Below are 15,890 nucleotides of genomic sequence, written 5' to 3' on the forward strand. Positions count from 1 at the left end.
TAGTTAGCCAGATAATTTCTTTCTATTTTTAGTAGAGATGGGGTCTCCCTCTTGCTCAGGCTGGTCTCGAACTCCTGACCTTGAGCTATCCACCCACCTCGGCCTCCCAGAGTGCTAGGGTTACAGGCGTGAGCCACCGCACCTGGCCTGTATTCAATTTTTTAATCTTTTTCTTTGCTGGTCTAATCTGCTATTATTCCAATATAGTGACTTTTTAAATTCAGATAATGTATTTTTCACTTTTAAATGTCTAGTTTGGTTCTTTTTAATGTCTTATTTCTCTCATCATTTTCATCTTTCTTTAACTTTTTGAGCTTATTTAATTGAGGTATTTAATTAATAACTGCTAATTCCAATATTTCTGTAATTTCTGAATCTATTTTTAATTGAATGGTTTTCTCTTGGTTAAGAATATTTTCCTACTTCTTAGCATGTTTAATAATTTTTTATTGGATGTTGGACATTGTGTGCTGTGTTTCTAAATGTCTGGATTTTGTTGTTTTCCTTTAAAGAATGTAGAATTTTGATTTTGTAAGCATTTAAATTACTTGTAGATCAGCTTGATTTTTTTTTTTTAGTCTTGTTTTAAGTATTGTTGGGGTGGATCTATATTACCCTTTATTGCAGGGCTATTTTAGTGCCACTATTTAGTCATGAAACTTCCTGGGTCTCTACTGAATGCCTGTTGTAGTTAACAAGGCTTCTCCTATTTGATTGGTCAGAACTTGAATACCTCCCTACCCTGAGTGAGCTCTGAGAGTTGTTTAGCCTACATCTTGTGGTAGGTAGAATTTTACGATGACCCCCAAAGACACTTACCTTTGTATAGTTGTCTCCCATTAAGTTTGGGAAGAACCTCTGAATATGATCATTCCTGTGATTACGTTACTTTATATGGCAAAAGGAAGGTTATCTAAGGTGGGCCTGACTTCATCTGGTGAGCCCTTTAAAAAAAGAGATTTCTCTGGCTGATTACAGAATAAAAAGTCTAATATCTGAAAAAGTTGACTCATATATTTAGTCCAAATATCTAGTTGTTTATAGTGGGAAGGCAGTGGTACCAGTTACCATACCATGGAGTTTTTAAGTGAACAGTGGTAGTGAATTCACTTGTTTTGGAAGGGATTCCAATAGCTTTAACTAGAACCTTCTTTCCTGGGCATATCCACCATCAAGTTTATTTGTTTCCCAGGCTGAATAAACAAATCAACAGTATCCAGATATTTATGCTTCATCATTACCAATATTCTATTTCCTTTGCCTGTAAATAAAAATCCTGCAAATTTTTACATATAATGCATTCACTAGGCTTCTTGAGCTTACCAAATACTACTCTTATTAGCCAGTCTTTAAAACTAGGGGATACTGGTTTGGAAGGAAAAGATTTGAAAGAGACTAACTATTATATATCCCAAAAGTATAAAAACTACTCTTTTTAAACTTTTATTAAGTTATTTGGAAATATTTCATAGTAATGAAGTACAGAGAGAATAATACCATAAACTTTAATATGCCCACAACCAACTGAAGAACTAAAATAGTATCAATACAGTTGAGGCCCTTGTGTCCTCCCCTCCCCCGTCTCTCTCCAGAGGTACCTGCAAGCAGTTATTATTAATTCCTGTGCATTTCTTCATATTTTACTTTATATACCTGCATTCTTAAATTTTTCTTTGCATTTTTTGAAATTTATTTTAATGATGTCAAAAATACCACTCTTTTCTGGTTTCCTTTATTTGGTTTAATGCTTTGTTGTGAAAGTTAAAACTGTCTATGTGCTTACAGTTCCATTGTATGAATATAGCACAATTATTTATACAGCCAACTATTAAGAAACATATAGATTGTTCCAACTTTTTTGAAGGCATGGATGTTGAAATGAATTTTCAATAGATGTGACTAGTATGCACATGTAGTAGCACCTTTTCGCTCCGAGGTTCGGCGACGAAGGAACACATACTATTTAGAAAGAAAGGGAGAGACAAAAGTCTAAAGGTAAAAATGGCCTCCTCAGCTAAGGTCTTTCTTGTGTTTACTACCACGGATACGTTTAAGAAGTCAGGCAGTAAACAAGGATGCGGAAACTTAAGCAAGCATAGCTCTTTGCAGGTAAGGAACAAGATGTGTAGATATCAGCTAATAATTCTCAGAACAAAGAACTTAGCTGGAGGACAAAGGTCTGGGCCGTTTGCTAACTTCTTTAACGACATCCGTACACGTCATCTGTTTTCAGCTGACCTTTGCACACAGCAGACAAGCAGCTTCGGGTAGGCGTTGTCGCCTGTCCCTTCATTCGCTCTGCTCACATTCTTTCCATCCATCCATCCTTTCTTCTAGCCCAGCCCCCACAATACATGTATGAGTTTCTGTAGGGAATACCCTTTATAGTTAAGTCACTAAGCAAATAAAGTCTATACATTTTTAAATTACTACAGGCCATCCACAACTTACAATGGTTTGACTTAAGATTTTTCAACTACAATGGTGTGAAAGCAATATGTATTCAGTAGAAGCCATGCTTCAAGTACCCATACAGTCATTCTGGTTTTTGCTTTCAGTGCAATATTCAATAGTTTACATGATATAAACACTTTATTATAAAATAGGCTTTGTGTTAGTTGATTTTGCCCAATTGTAGGCTAACATAAGGGTTCTGAGCACATTTTAGATAGCCCAAGCTAAACTATCAAGTTCGGTATGTTCAGTGTATTAAATGCATTTTTGACTTATGACATTTTCAATTTGCAATGGGTTTATCTGGACATAACCCCATTGTAAGTCGAGGAGCATGTGTAGATATCATCAATTGTTCTTCAAAGTGGTTGTCCAGATTTGCATTCCCACCATAAGCTTTCAGGTTGTTCTACACCTTTATAACACTTAATATTGTCAGAATCAAATTGTAAATAATTATACTGGTGAGAAATGCTATTTCACTGTGGTCTCAATATGCATTTCTCTGTTTATTGGTCACGTAGGACACCTTTTAATATGTTCACTGGCCAGATTGGCATGGAGATTATCATTCCTCAGCATGATCACTCCAATTTCTCAAACTCTATTATGGCTGACATAGAGATCCAAGCATCTGAAGTTCTAAGATATGATATAGAAAATTTTCCAAAGTATGAAATTATTCCCTGAGTCATTTAAGTTATTTCTGGTTATCAAAATATGATTCTTGCCAACACTTTTAATGTGTCATTCTCAGTTGTGGCAGTCTCTCAGCTTCTCCCACTCTGGTTTTTCTGGCTGTAGAAAGAATGACAATAAACCTTAAGTCATTGATGCTAAAGGCAGGCTAAGTTAGGAGGAAACAATAGAACATTATTCTAACTAAGACTAACTAATAATAGCAAGATTTGAGGAACTCCAAAAAAGTCTAAGTTAACAATTCAAGTGTTCTAGTGCTGCGCTAAGGGATAGAACCATGTACTTTTTACGATCTTTCTTCCCTTGTGAGGAACCTATCCACAGAGTTCTCAGACTCTTTCCACTGCCAATGTGCAAACTTCCCCAAAAATACTTGTTATGTTTTCTAAAGAGGTAATGAGTAAAATTGTATCTTTTACAAATATATCATCAGTGAATTATTTCCAGTATAAGAAGCCATAAAATCCCCCCTGAATCTATCCTTGGTGCTAAGTGAGTATGACTTTGAGCCCAGGAGTACATTTTCTGCCCTTTCCATAATTTGAGTTATCGTTTGCTGAGCTGTATTGCAATATTCTGCCTGCACTGTTCTCCCCCGTGATAGTTCAAGGATAACATAGGTGATGTCAGTGATTCAATTTGTAATAGATTTGGGAAGGTACAACCAGTAGCCTTTTTGGGCAAAATGGTGTGGGTATCTATGTTCATATTACTTTGGAAAGGTTTTATTTCATAAATATTGAAAACCAAGGAGGAGGTCATTTGGTTCAACAGAAAATTGCTCTTCATCAGAGTCTTGACTATTTTGTTGAGTTGATTTCTTTATGACTTGAGGACCAGCTTTCTACCATTTCCTTTGGTGGAAAAATGTCTAACTCTTAAAGAGATTAAAGCCTAGGAAAGGTTTCTTCACATTCAGACTGCATTGTCTTGTTTGTTGTTCAGGCTACCCTCACCCTTTTGTTTTCACTTCTTAGATGTTTAGCAAACCTCACTCGTGAATATAACCAGACCACAGACATGATGCTTTAAAATAATGGACATGCTAGTTTGATAACTGATATTGCTTTCTCTTGGGCCTATTTAGACATGTGTGTGCGTGCATGTTTTGCACTTGTCCTGAGGTGAGTGAAATTGGAAGTAGTCTTTTCAAGATGTATTTTCTCACCTATAACAGCAAGTTGCAAATGTCTTACTCTTTTCTATTTGTGGGACCAGCTCTTTAAACGTGCTGCTGGTCCTTCCTTACCATGTGCCGTGCTGCAAACGTGCAGTGCTTTTGCTGTTCCACAGCTCGGGTCTCTTCAGCTCTTACGGACTGATGCCGGCTGTTGTCTCCCCGCAGGTTATCCAGGCTGTCTTTTTTGGCATCTGCGTGCTGACAGACCTTTCCAGTCTTCTGACCAGAGGAAGTGGGAACCAAGAGCAAGAGAGGCAACTCAAGAAGCTCATCTCTCTCCGCGACTGGATGCTGGCTGTGTTGGCCTTTCCTGTGGGGATTGTGAGTACGGTATAGAATCTATTTAGCCACAGAATAAACTTGGGTTTTATTTCAGACTTCTAAGAGAAAAAAAAAGGCCTCATTATAGGAGGGTTCTGGATTAGTTTGCTGGTGCTGCCAGTACCACACACTGGGTGGCTTAAACAGCAGAAATGTATTTTCTCACAGTTCTGGAGGCTGGAAGTCCAAGATCAAGGTGTCAGCAGAGTTGTTTTCTTCTGAGTCCCCTCCCCTTGGCTTGCAGATGGGCGCCTTCTCCTTAAGTCCTCACGTGGCCTTGTCTCTGTGCCAGCGTGCCTCTGGTGTCATTTCCCCTTCTTACACGGTTACCAATCCCGTGGGATTAGAGCCCCACCCTTATGACCTCATTTGACCTTAATTACCTCTTTAAAGACCCTGTCTTCAAGTACAGTCACATTCTGAGGTTCTGGGGGTTAGGACTTCTGCATATGAACTTTGTGGGGGACACAGTTCAGCCCATAACTGTTTCTTAAGCAGCCCAAACTTGAAATGTATGGTCCTTAAATGGACGATTCTAGCAGTGTTGAACTTGAGAGAGGAAATCAGTATTACCTCATGCTTCTTCACTTACCCAACTGTGCCATTAGCTCATATCACTTAAGTAAATGCCGCTTAATGTTTAGGTCTGTTCTCGCTTCATTGATTTTCGTTGTTTTCAGTTACATTCCCTCCATAGCTCAACTTCCTTCACGAGTCTGTTAATTTTCCATCGTCTGCATATAAACCATGTTCTTTTAAAGGCCCTCTGAGACTCTGTAGATTTTAAACTGTGTGTAGCCAGGAGAAGGATGAGAGAACTCTTGTCTGTCTCAAATTGTGAGGATAAGAGTGTGTTACTTAATTCAAATTTACACCTTTCGTTTGCCAGCTGATTTCTGGGAAAAACAGAAGCCTCAGTGATGTGGGCTAACACATAAACCAAGTCCAAGGTCCATTGTAGGAAGAGTCAGAAAGTTGTCCATAAATCCTTCCAGTGGCTCTTTGCCAGGTCTGTAGGTGGCAGAGGCCCCTACATGCTGCTCTAAGACCCAGATTGTCACTGAATTGCTTTTTCTGTGTGCTGAGTTGTGTTTTCTTGGGTGAAATAGCCCTTAGCTCTAGAGAGCAACACAGGGCCAGGGGAGCATTATAACCTGGTCACGCTTCTCTTATTCCTTCATCCTTGTCTTCTGAAAACCTAAGTAAATGGGTGCTCAGATTGAAGCCATCTAGCAAATCTCTCAAATTCTGTTGATTAACGTAACAGAGTTAAATGTTTTACATATCATTTAATATTTCCTTCTTTGGATTTGCCTTATACAATTCAAACACTTTCTATCAGAATAGTCATCTAAGAAAAAATTCCCATTGCATAAAGTGTAAAGATATACTTTCTGCATAAACGAATTATCTAGAAAAGCTAAGTCTATGTGTGTGTATAATTTTTTTTTTACCCCATACTCCCTTACAATTTCTGTAGGAGCGTCATTGCCTCTTGAAGTACTCATTAACTAGAAAGAATACAATCATAATGCAGTAAAACAAAACAAAAAAAAAAAAGTAAATAGGAATACAAGATTAGCATGTTTTTTCTTAGCTCTACCTTTCCTGTTATGTGGTGTCAAATTGTGTCCCTACATGGAAATTCCAATTATGTTGTAAATCATGCCACCCTCCTTGAAGACTCATTGCACATGCCTTTTAGATACTTTTTGACATCCTTTGGGGGAAATGTTTTGCATCTGCTTGAGACCTGAGGCATTTGTCAACTTCCAGTGTCCTTCCTGAATTTAGCCCATGTATGCTTCGTGGTTAGTAAACGAGTGATGGCCTTTTTGTTTGCTTATTTGTTTTGTCACATCTGGTATTTTCCTCCATATTTCACTATTTTTGTTGTTTTGCCTGTGTTTTGGAAGAAGGGAGAAGAATAAAAGTACCTTTCATCCCCAGCCAGCCCCTTTTTAACCTGAAGTCACAGCCTCATACTTTCATGGCATGTGTGTGCACCTGCCCTGGTTGATGAGCTCTGACAGCAGGACTGGCCGTCAGCACCGCACCCGGGGCCTCCCATTCACCTGGTACGAGGTGATCGGTGCTCTTTAAATTCATAGAGGAAATGAGGAATCAGAGATGTGCAACCCGCTGATTTCTCTAACTCATTTTTTCTTGCCCACTAATATTTTGTAGTCAACTATTTCCATTTTCATAATCTTCCCAGTTATTGTGAGTGACTTTCCCCTTTATAGTCACTAGCCTATTATTTTTCATGAACTTCTTGAAATTACTTTCAAAGTTACGTTTCTTCCCCCCATATATTAAGAAGAATCTTGGTCAATATTCTCTGGAAATCACTTTACGTTTTCCACTGTTTCTCCTGTTTCTATCTTATTCTATCATTTGACTATTGTATCTATTATGTTTACCCAATTTCCCACCACATTTCTCATTCTAATACACAGAAATTCATTTTGAGGCCAAAAAAAAAAAAAAAATCTGATTAATGGCTTCTCACCAGACTCTATTAATTTTATTGCAAAGTCATATTTACAGATGATACAAACATGCCTCTGTGTAAGCATTTTAACCTCCAATTTTTTCTTCATCAAACGTTTTGTGATTTTTCACCTTTCTTTCTTTAAGGTTATTTCCCAACTTTCCTTTCCAATGTGCCTATGTCTTTGCTGTGACTTCAGAGACCTCCCCCTGTTCCTTCTGTTCCTTTCTCCATTTTTCTCAGCAGCTCAGAAGGGTCTAGAATCCCACTGTAGTTTATTTCTTATAACTTAAGACTTTCTTCCTTAGTAAAACATGAACCCTCCCTGGAGCAATGCCAGGAGGAATCACTTGAAGAGGCCTCATTTTTACTCTTCTTGTGGCTCCTGGCCTGGAAGGGAGATGCCCAGCCTGCAGGGCCGATTACAGCAGATGGATGGAAAAGCAATAGTATAACAGTGTTATTATTATACCTGTAGGAATCTGAAGCATAGAAATGCTTGTCATGTGTGCAAATGATTAATGGTAACATTTATAAGTAAACACCCTTTACCATTTTGCTTGATGCACTCAAAATCATAAATGGCAAAACACCCAAGCACCTTCCCTGTGCCAGGGGAGCACTGGGCGTAGCTCAAGCATCTTCAGGTGGAAAGTGCAGAGCTGGGCCCTGAAGCCCCTGTGGTCCCCTGAGGCCAGTCGGGCTCTGCCACCCTGACTGCTGGGGACTGCCAGCCTCGCAGAGTGTCTCCCTTCCTGCTATCTACTGGCTTCTTCTGCCTCACACTTTTGTTTGTTAGTCAGAAGTTTCCTGGGAAAGCAGTGTTACTTTTTGCTTCATGGTGCAGGCAAACTGGCAATGGCTGGGCATGAAAAGGGAGCCAAGAGCAGCAGCTGAATTTATCACCTCTGCTCAAATTTTCCTGAAGAGACCTCTTGGCCCCTGAGCTTCTCCCATTAGCTTGCCCTGTCTTTCTCTCTCTCTCTCACTCCAACTGCAACTGTGGCAGCAAGAGAGACACGGGTGGGTTATCTAGGATTTGCATTTTCTACACTAATGCTTCCTCCAGTAACGAGGTTAATTGAGAGTTGACAGTAATTGCTTTACGTGAGGATGAAGCACTAAATATCATTTTGTGACCGACCCATGGACCTAATGCATCTACTTCATGGTCTCTCTTTATCTCAAGGATATATAAAAATAATGAAACATTCCAATCAAAGATAATTGGGGTAAAGTTTTGTTTCAGTGTAACCTTGAAGAAATCAGACAGCGTTGCTGGAGTGAGCATGGCATGTATCATCCTGATTTGTGTAGATTCCCATAAATGCAAAGCTGGCCTTGATTAGTAACGCTAATGGCCGGAAACCACCACCACTCCCAAAGCCTTGCAACTCATTTTGCAGGGATAACCCATGGGAGGCTCTTCTTACCATGTGTAGTTTATTTCTGAACCCTGTCACCCTTTTAAAGAAGCATTACAAATAATTCTATGACATTATGTGGTCTGGAAGCACTGAAGTTTATTAGGAGCAATCAAACCAAGAATGTCTTTTGTCTCCTGTGAGTTTGTTGACTTTGGTGCTGGCAGATACCATTATAGTTAAGACACTAGGCTTAGGCTTTTAACCAAAAAAAAAAAGAATCTGATGAGTATGAAAGCATCCCTCTCAGAAACCCCGTATTTCTAACTGCTATCCACAGAAGCCTTTTAATGACAAAGAACAATTATATATTTTTTATTAATTCAGGTCTATGTATCCTATTCATTTGTCACTGCTCAGCTTGAATAATGGATGTAGTCAAACCTCATTACCTCCCCAGTACACTTCTGTCCTGGTATTGCTTTGGTTGCTCTAGCCCAGCTGCTGCCCTGGCGCATCCCAGTGTGAAGATGAAGATGTCCCTCTCTGAGTGGCCTAAGGAGGCCCTGGAGGTTTAGCTCTATTTTCACCCGCGGTGGGTGTCAGGATCAAACTAGCACATGCCTATATAAACTTTTCTGGAATTTGGCCTTTGTATCTGATTTTAGTCTCAAAGCTATTTGTTAAATAATCATTTCTGGTGTCATAATCATGTCTTAAAGGACTTAGAGAAGATTTTATATGTACCAACCTATCCTAGAATCCTTTAAAACTTGTGTTTACTTGTAATGGGGACTACATGGTATTAATACCTGCTTCCTTAGGAAATGTATGGAAAATGGAATTTAAAATCTCAGATGCAAACTCAAAGAAAAAGTTTTGAAAACAATTACAGTTGTTTTCAAAAAGTGATTCCTAAAAGTCTCCATTTATTGACATACTAGCTAATTCTAAGCTAAGCTATCTTTAGGAAAAATTTTCAGATGCATATAAATTTAGATTGTCATACCCCTACAATTTAAAAAACAATATTTTCATTACTAATTTTTATTTTATTTTATTTTATTTTATTTTTGAGACAGAGTCTCACTCTGTTGCCCAGGCTAGAGTGAGTGCCGTGGCGTCAGCCTAGCTCACAGCAACCTCAAACTCCTGAGCTCAAGCGATCCTCCTGTCTCAGCCTCCCGAGTAGCTGGGACTACAGGCATGCGCCACCATGCCCGGCTAATTTTTTCTATATATATTTTTAGCTGTCCATATAATTTCTTTCTATTTTTAGTAAAGGTGGGGTCTCGCTCTTGCTCAGGCTGGTCTCGAACTCCTGAGCTCAAACGATCCGCCCACCTCGGCCTCCCTGAGTGCTAGGATTACAGGCGTGAGCCACCGCGCCCGGCCTCATTACTAATTTTTAAATGAAAGAGATTGGCTTAAATGGAAAACAAGCATATTAATTAATATTAATGACAAATATTAATGTCTATCAATGTAACACATAAAGGAAGGAAATTTAATTCTATTTAAGATTATAAATAAAAGCAAACGCCTTTCCTTCTCTTTTGATATTAAGGGGATTTTTTTTTTAAAGTACGTTGTTTACTTTATTCTAAAAACACTGGATTTAACGTAAAAATGCACTTAATATCCGCTGATCCTCTCTTTATTAAATTTTTACAGGTACCTGAAATCAAACTCTCTTCTATTTTCTTTAAGCCTTAGCTGATGTTTTAAGTTTCTTTAAATGCCCTTTTCCTTTCTTTCCTTCTGTGAAGTTAAAAATACAATATCGTCTAGGTTATATTTTATGGAAACCCAGTTCACTTCTGGTGGAGTCAATCAAATGGTTGCCCTCTGCACTGAAATGAGGAACGTTGCCTAAGAGGGCAGCGTTGAAATGAGCTGGGTTGCCTAAGAGGGAAGGTTCACAGATGAGGATTCCTTCAAGATCGGTAAGGAAAAAGAGCCATATTTTCTCTTTTCCAGGAGAAAGGCTCAGAAACTGTAATTCTTTAACCTACATGAGTGGTCTAACAATTTTTTAGTAGCCTTTTCAAAAGACTAAGGACATAATATGACTAGACAGACAGACCTTATAGGCAACCAGGTCGCGTCTCAGCCATCTTATATATTTTTCTCTCCTAAATGAGAACCAAAGATTTTCTGCCTACCTGACCTATTTCATTTGTACACGTTCATGCTACGTCAAAGAATGAGTTTGTGCCAACTCATTCTTAATGTTTGCAAAACAGATTTTTTAAACATAGCAAATAATCACAGTTTAACAAAATTTTACTGTAGGTGCCCACTTTAAAACACATTATGGGGAAAATCACACATTCATATCCAGACTATTCAAAGGATAGATGTCTAGCCAAGTCAATAATTATTTGTGGGTTCTGGGAGCCTACTGTGTCGCAAGTTCTGAGTGCTAGGAGCCAGGGTAGTGCTGGCTAAAAATTGACCTTGTCCCTCAAGGGTTTCACAGTCTAGGAAGGGTGACTTTGAAAGCTATGTCAACAAGTAAATTAAAATAGGGCATGATGAGTGTAACAATACTTGTGTCTAAAGTCCAGAGAAGTAACCCCAAAGAGAATTAATTTTAGTGGGTGGGAGGTCCTGGAAGTCTTCTCAGAAATGATGATATCTGAGCTCTGTTTTAAAGAATGACTAAGAACTTACTGGATGTATGGGTTAATGATGCTTTCAGCTTCAAGTAGCAGAATACCCCCAGATATCCACCTGGCTCACATTTTCTCTTCATTTGAGCCTCTGTTCAGATGATCCCAGCAGAGCTGCTATGACTTGTCTAGGTAAATTAGCCTCCCCTCATTCTCTGTTCTCTTACCTTGTTTTATTTTCTCCATATGATTAGCACTACCTGGCACATGATATATTGATTCTTTTATTTGTGCAGTGTCTGTCTTCTCTGACTTGGTTCATACTTCGTGAGGCCAGGGAGGTTGTGTGTTCCATTTACTTCTGTATCCCAGGCATTGGGAGCAATGTGTAAATAATTCAGTATTAGTTGAGTGTAATCCATCCAACCGTGGCTTAAGCAATAAAGATATTTAACGTCTCACAAAACAAGAAGCTTGTAGAGAGGTAGGTTCTGGGTGGTTTTGACACTTGGGCATTTCTTATTATATTTTCTATTCTTCTGTCTTCAGAGTATCACCTTTTTGCCCTTGAACTTGCCACCTAAGTTCTTAAAAGGGTTGATGAAGCACCAAGCATTGCACCCTTGCGACTGTGTTCAAAGCAAGAAGAGAAAGATGCTCTTTAGGGAGCCCTCCCCAAGTGTCTGTCTCTTCGTCAGGCAAACACATCATTCCTAGAAGCTCCACCTGCAGATACTCTTTTAGTTCTCATTAGTTAGAACCATCACATGGCTAGAACCAGCTGATGGGAGGTTGGGAAAGCAAGTAGAAGCAGAAGGAAAGGAGGTTACCATGAGGGCTTAGACTGAGGATGATTTATCCTTAGGGGCTGGACACATTGCTACCCAAACAAAAATCAAGACTTTCAAGAACTACTTTAAGTAACAAATTTCAATAATAATAATAATAAAATGTTGGTAAAAACTAATAGCATTTTAGGTAATTTATTTTTTGTTTATGTCAATGTGAAAAATACATACAGCAAAGCTGATGAGACTAATCATGGATGTTTTCTTTTGTAGCCAAGAAAGCGTATTTTCCATTCATTCTCTACCAATACCATTTTTAGTACATGTTCACCAGTATTGTAAACAACTACCTAAATCTGTCATTTGAAGAAGTCCTTCTCAAAGAAACTCATATTTTTTACACATTTTTTACACAACTGACTACATGGCTCATGTTTAGTTTCTGAAATCTGTACAAAATTTGTCAGAGGTGGCCCTTGCTTTAGACCACCAAATCAGAGATGCAGACAACTGAGTTCAACAAGTAAAAGCTTCCTTCAACACCCACCCCCAAATTATAGACAATTATCATGCCCTGTGTATTATTTCAGAGTTCCTACTCTTTCGGGCAAAAAGATCACCAAAATATCTCAGAAAATGAAGATATCTTCTTCCCATATTTATATTCAGAAGTAAAATATATATTTGAAATTTGAGATCAAGAAAAAGTAGACTTGATCTTCAGTAACATTAATAATGTGTGCATATTATAGAATAGACATATGATTCCTGTCCTCAACAATATGATCCCCAAAACAGGATCTTATATATGTGCTTGGTTTGGGGACCAGGGACAAGGTGTAATATTGTTGATTAAAATAAAAAAAGAAAGGAAAAAAAGGAAAAAGAAATGCTATTCATTTTTCTTCTTCTTTCTCTGCATCTCTCCCTCCCTCCCCCTGCCCTCATCCACCCCCATCTCTTCTCCTGCTCTCTCTCTCTCTTTCTCCCCCTCCCCGTCTTTCTCTCTCTGCCCCCTTCTCCCTCCCTCTCCCTCTCTCTCTTTCCTTGTACCACATCCCTCCACCCCAACCATCTCTTTCTGTGTAGAAAAAGAAACAATGATTTGCTGTGTGGGTGTTCCTGAAATTACTACAGTCTCTGTGGGTGGTTTGAGATAACTCTTACCTGCTTTATCTGGATCAAAGTGTGCTGTGTTACATCAGCTGATATAAAAAGTAATTTCCCCCCAAGGAAGGAAAGGAGCTGGTGGACTTTCCACCTACACAAAATTTATTAACTTTTCATTGTTCCCATGTGATTACCATACTAATGATTTGCTTATTTTACCACAAATAGCCAGTCCTGGATGGGACTTTGATTCACCATGCCTTTTTCTAACCCTCTTTGGGAACAAAGCTTGAGGCATGATTCTGACTGTAGGGAGTGTGACTCAAGCTCAGGTGGGAAGGTGAGGAGATGTGGAGATGGGAGATGGTGAGGAGAGGGAGAGAGTAGTCCCGGTTCATAAGTAGCCCTGCCAACCCAGCTCACTGGCTTCTAAGCTCCTCTGAAGAGCACATCTTCTGGAAGTTTCCTTCTAGAGAGTGTCCATTTAGGTTAGGTCTGTACTTAGGTGGGCTCGGTCAGTACCTGATTTACACATAGTGTTACCAAAAGTTCAGTGCTTGTCCCTGCAGCCGAACAAAGAACAAGGACAGGCAGTTTGAGGAAAAGCCATAGTCTTAACCATAGTCCTCCCTTTAAGCAGAAATACAGGGCTTTGAAAGGGAATTTTCAGCTTCAGCCTGTTGCTGTTTAACTGTGGTTGGTGGTCCTGGTCGACCTTATCTCTGGTGAAGATGATCCCATGACCCTTGCCTGGGACAGACAATTCCATTGAGCCATCTCCTGTGGTTTACAACAAAGTACAAAGAACACTCCTCTGCCCATCTGATTACAGGCCTCGGGCAGGAATGCAGATTTTAATTCCTCAGAAAGGGTAAAGGGTGTTAAAGAGGCAACTCATAAAACATTTTGCCCTTTTTCAGGCCCTTTCTTCTGTTACATATTCCCCACTGGCAATTTTTCTCTTCCATGTCTATGGGAGGATGGACAATAGTCATTGAGCTACTTCCTGCTGAATTGGGGTGATGTTTCAGATGGAAGGTTTGTACTTACTTATGCCATTTCTCTTTCTGGTTTGTACAAAAATACAGCAGATTACCAGGTGAGAAAGGGCATGAGCAACAACTGCAACTGCAAGGATTGACAAGGTGAAATGGAGGATACCTGATAAGAGCGATTTTACCCTGCTTGGTGTCTAAGACACTGGTAGGACTGTGGGTCCTCACTGTCACCTTGCACAGAATGTCTGATACAGGGCTGAGCAAGAAAGAAACATGGGACCTCTGAGTACGGGGCTGTTAGTCACACCTTTTAGGTGATCCGAGAGACTGGCTGCTGCAAATTAAATTACTTACAGTAATACTTGTACTGAACGAGTTCAGGATGGCAAACCCAGAATCGAGACAGATCAGCAAAAGAGGTGATAGTTTGGGAAATCCTCACTAAGGAGTTGTCTCTCCTTCCTATAGACAGAACAAATAATCAAATAACTGCTTTATCTTTTTCCCTGAGGTGGTTTAACAAAAGACTTTGTTCATTTGTGATTTTTGTTGCTTCCCTTTGATGTATGATTCACATTATATAGGCAATGATTTTATATGGTTTTATAGGCCAGTTTGCAATGTACAAGTTTTGACAAGAAAAGAAAATCTTTCCTGCTTTGTCTTCTCATTTTAACAATTGCATATATATTTAATCTACCACATTTTGCCAATGTGCTTGTTTTTAATAGGTGAAAATAAGGTTTTGTCAGTCGAATTAGTGACATTTTAAAAGTGGTTGCTAAATGTATCCAATATCATCTGTAAATCATATCTGGGCTTCCAAGAAAGCATAGTTTGTAACTACACAATTGCAAAAGAATATTTTTGGCAAGAAATGACCCAATGCATTCCACACGAGCAACAGTATTCTAACAAACAAACTATGCCTACTCAGTGAACTATTTTACCATGCATTCCCAAAAGTCATTTTGTGCTGCTTCATCAAGAGCAAGTTTTCAGTCAAATCTGCTTTTCTTTTTAAATTTGTAATTGATACCTTCACATATTTTTGACAGGGATTTGAGGTGGTATAAGTCAAATCAATTACTCAGGCAAGACACCCTAGCATCCTGGGCCTCCATCTTGTTCAGTCAAGGCCTCCCGCAGTTAATCTTGCCTGTTTGGTAAGTGCCTTCTGTATTATGATGTAAGAAAAATGGAGGAAATTCCATATGCTTTTTATCCTGAAAATGACAGGAAGCCAGGAAAACAGGCAGAAATTTTCGATAGACCTTCTGACAAATTCAGTTACTGTGTATTGAGTGCTCAGCGCCAGTCACTGTGTTAACCACTATCACACGATTTCACTGGCTGTAGGAGGGGATCTTACCTAGTAATCAAGAGGCATTAGGCAGCAGGAAGTCATTCATCCCTACAGATTGTGACGCTGGGAAAAAGACTTCGGCCCCTTGAGGCGGGCATGCTGCGGGCTATAGCAGCCAGTTCTTACTCTGTCTCTGCCCCATGTGGAGAAAATGCCTGCCAGATTGGACTTGGCCAGTAATGTTTGATAAATGACACTGGTGCTTGAAGAGTGTCAAGCAAAAAGGGTAGTAAGGGAGGAGAAGGAAAGAAAAGCTCTAAGGAGAAAAAAATCACCCCTAGGAAGTAGATTTTCTTTGGATCCCCTGGTTCTTTTCATAGATCAACGTCAAAACAGATGTTTCTCCTTAATCTTAGCATCTTTTGGAGCTGCTGATCCTCAGAGTAATTAGTTTAGTATGACCTCCTGTCTCTAATTGATGAGAAGGGTTCTTGCACCACAAAGAAAAAACCCCATTATTAGTCAGCAGTTCTTAGAGGGGGCCTCAGCAGATTACAATGA

General features: G+C 39.3%; 1 protein-coding gene across 6 annotated transcripts in view; it reads left to right on the forward strand.

Moving 5' to 3' along the window:
• Nucleotides 1-15,890, forward strand: part of AIG1 (androgen induced 1) — a 227,578-nt gene that overhangs the window by 43,611 nt on the left and 168,077 nt on the right. For all 6 annotated transcript variants that reach the window (XM_069488967.1, XM_069488970.1, XM_069488965.1 and 3 more), the window contains one exon: nt 4,499-4,654. In XM_069488967.1, the coding sequence (XP_069345068.1) occupies nt 4,499-4,654 (156 nt within the window). The remainder of the gene's footprint in view (nt 1-4,498; nt 4,655-15,890) is intronic.

This window comes from Eulemur rufifrons, chromosome 15 (assembly GCF_041146395.1).
Source record: "Eulemur rufifrons isolate Redbay chromosome 15, OSU_ERuf_1, whole genome shotgun sequence".
Lineage (NCBI taxonomy): Eukaryota > Metazoa > Chordata > Mammalia > Primates > Lemuridae > Eulemur > Eulemur rufifrons.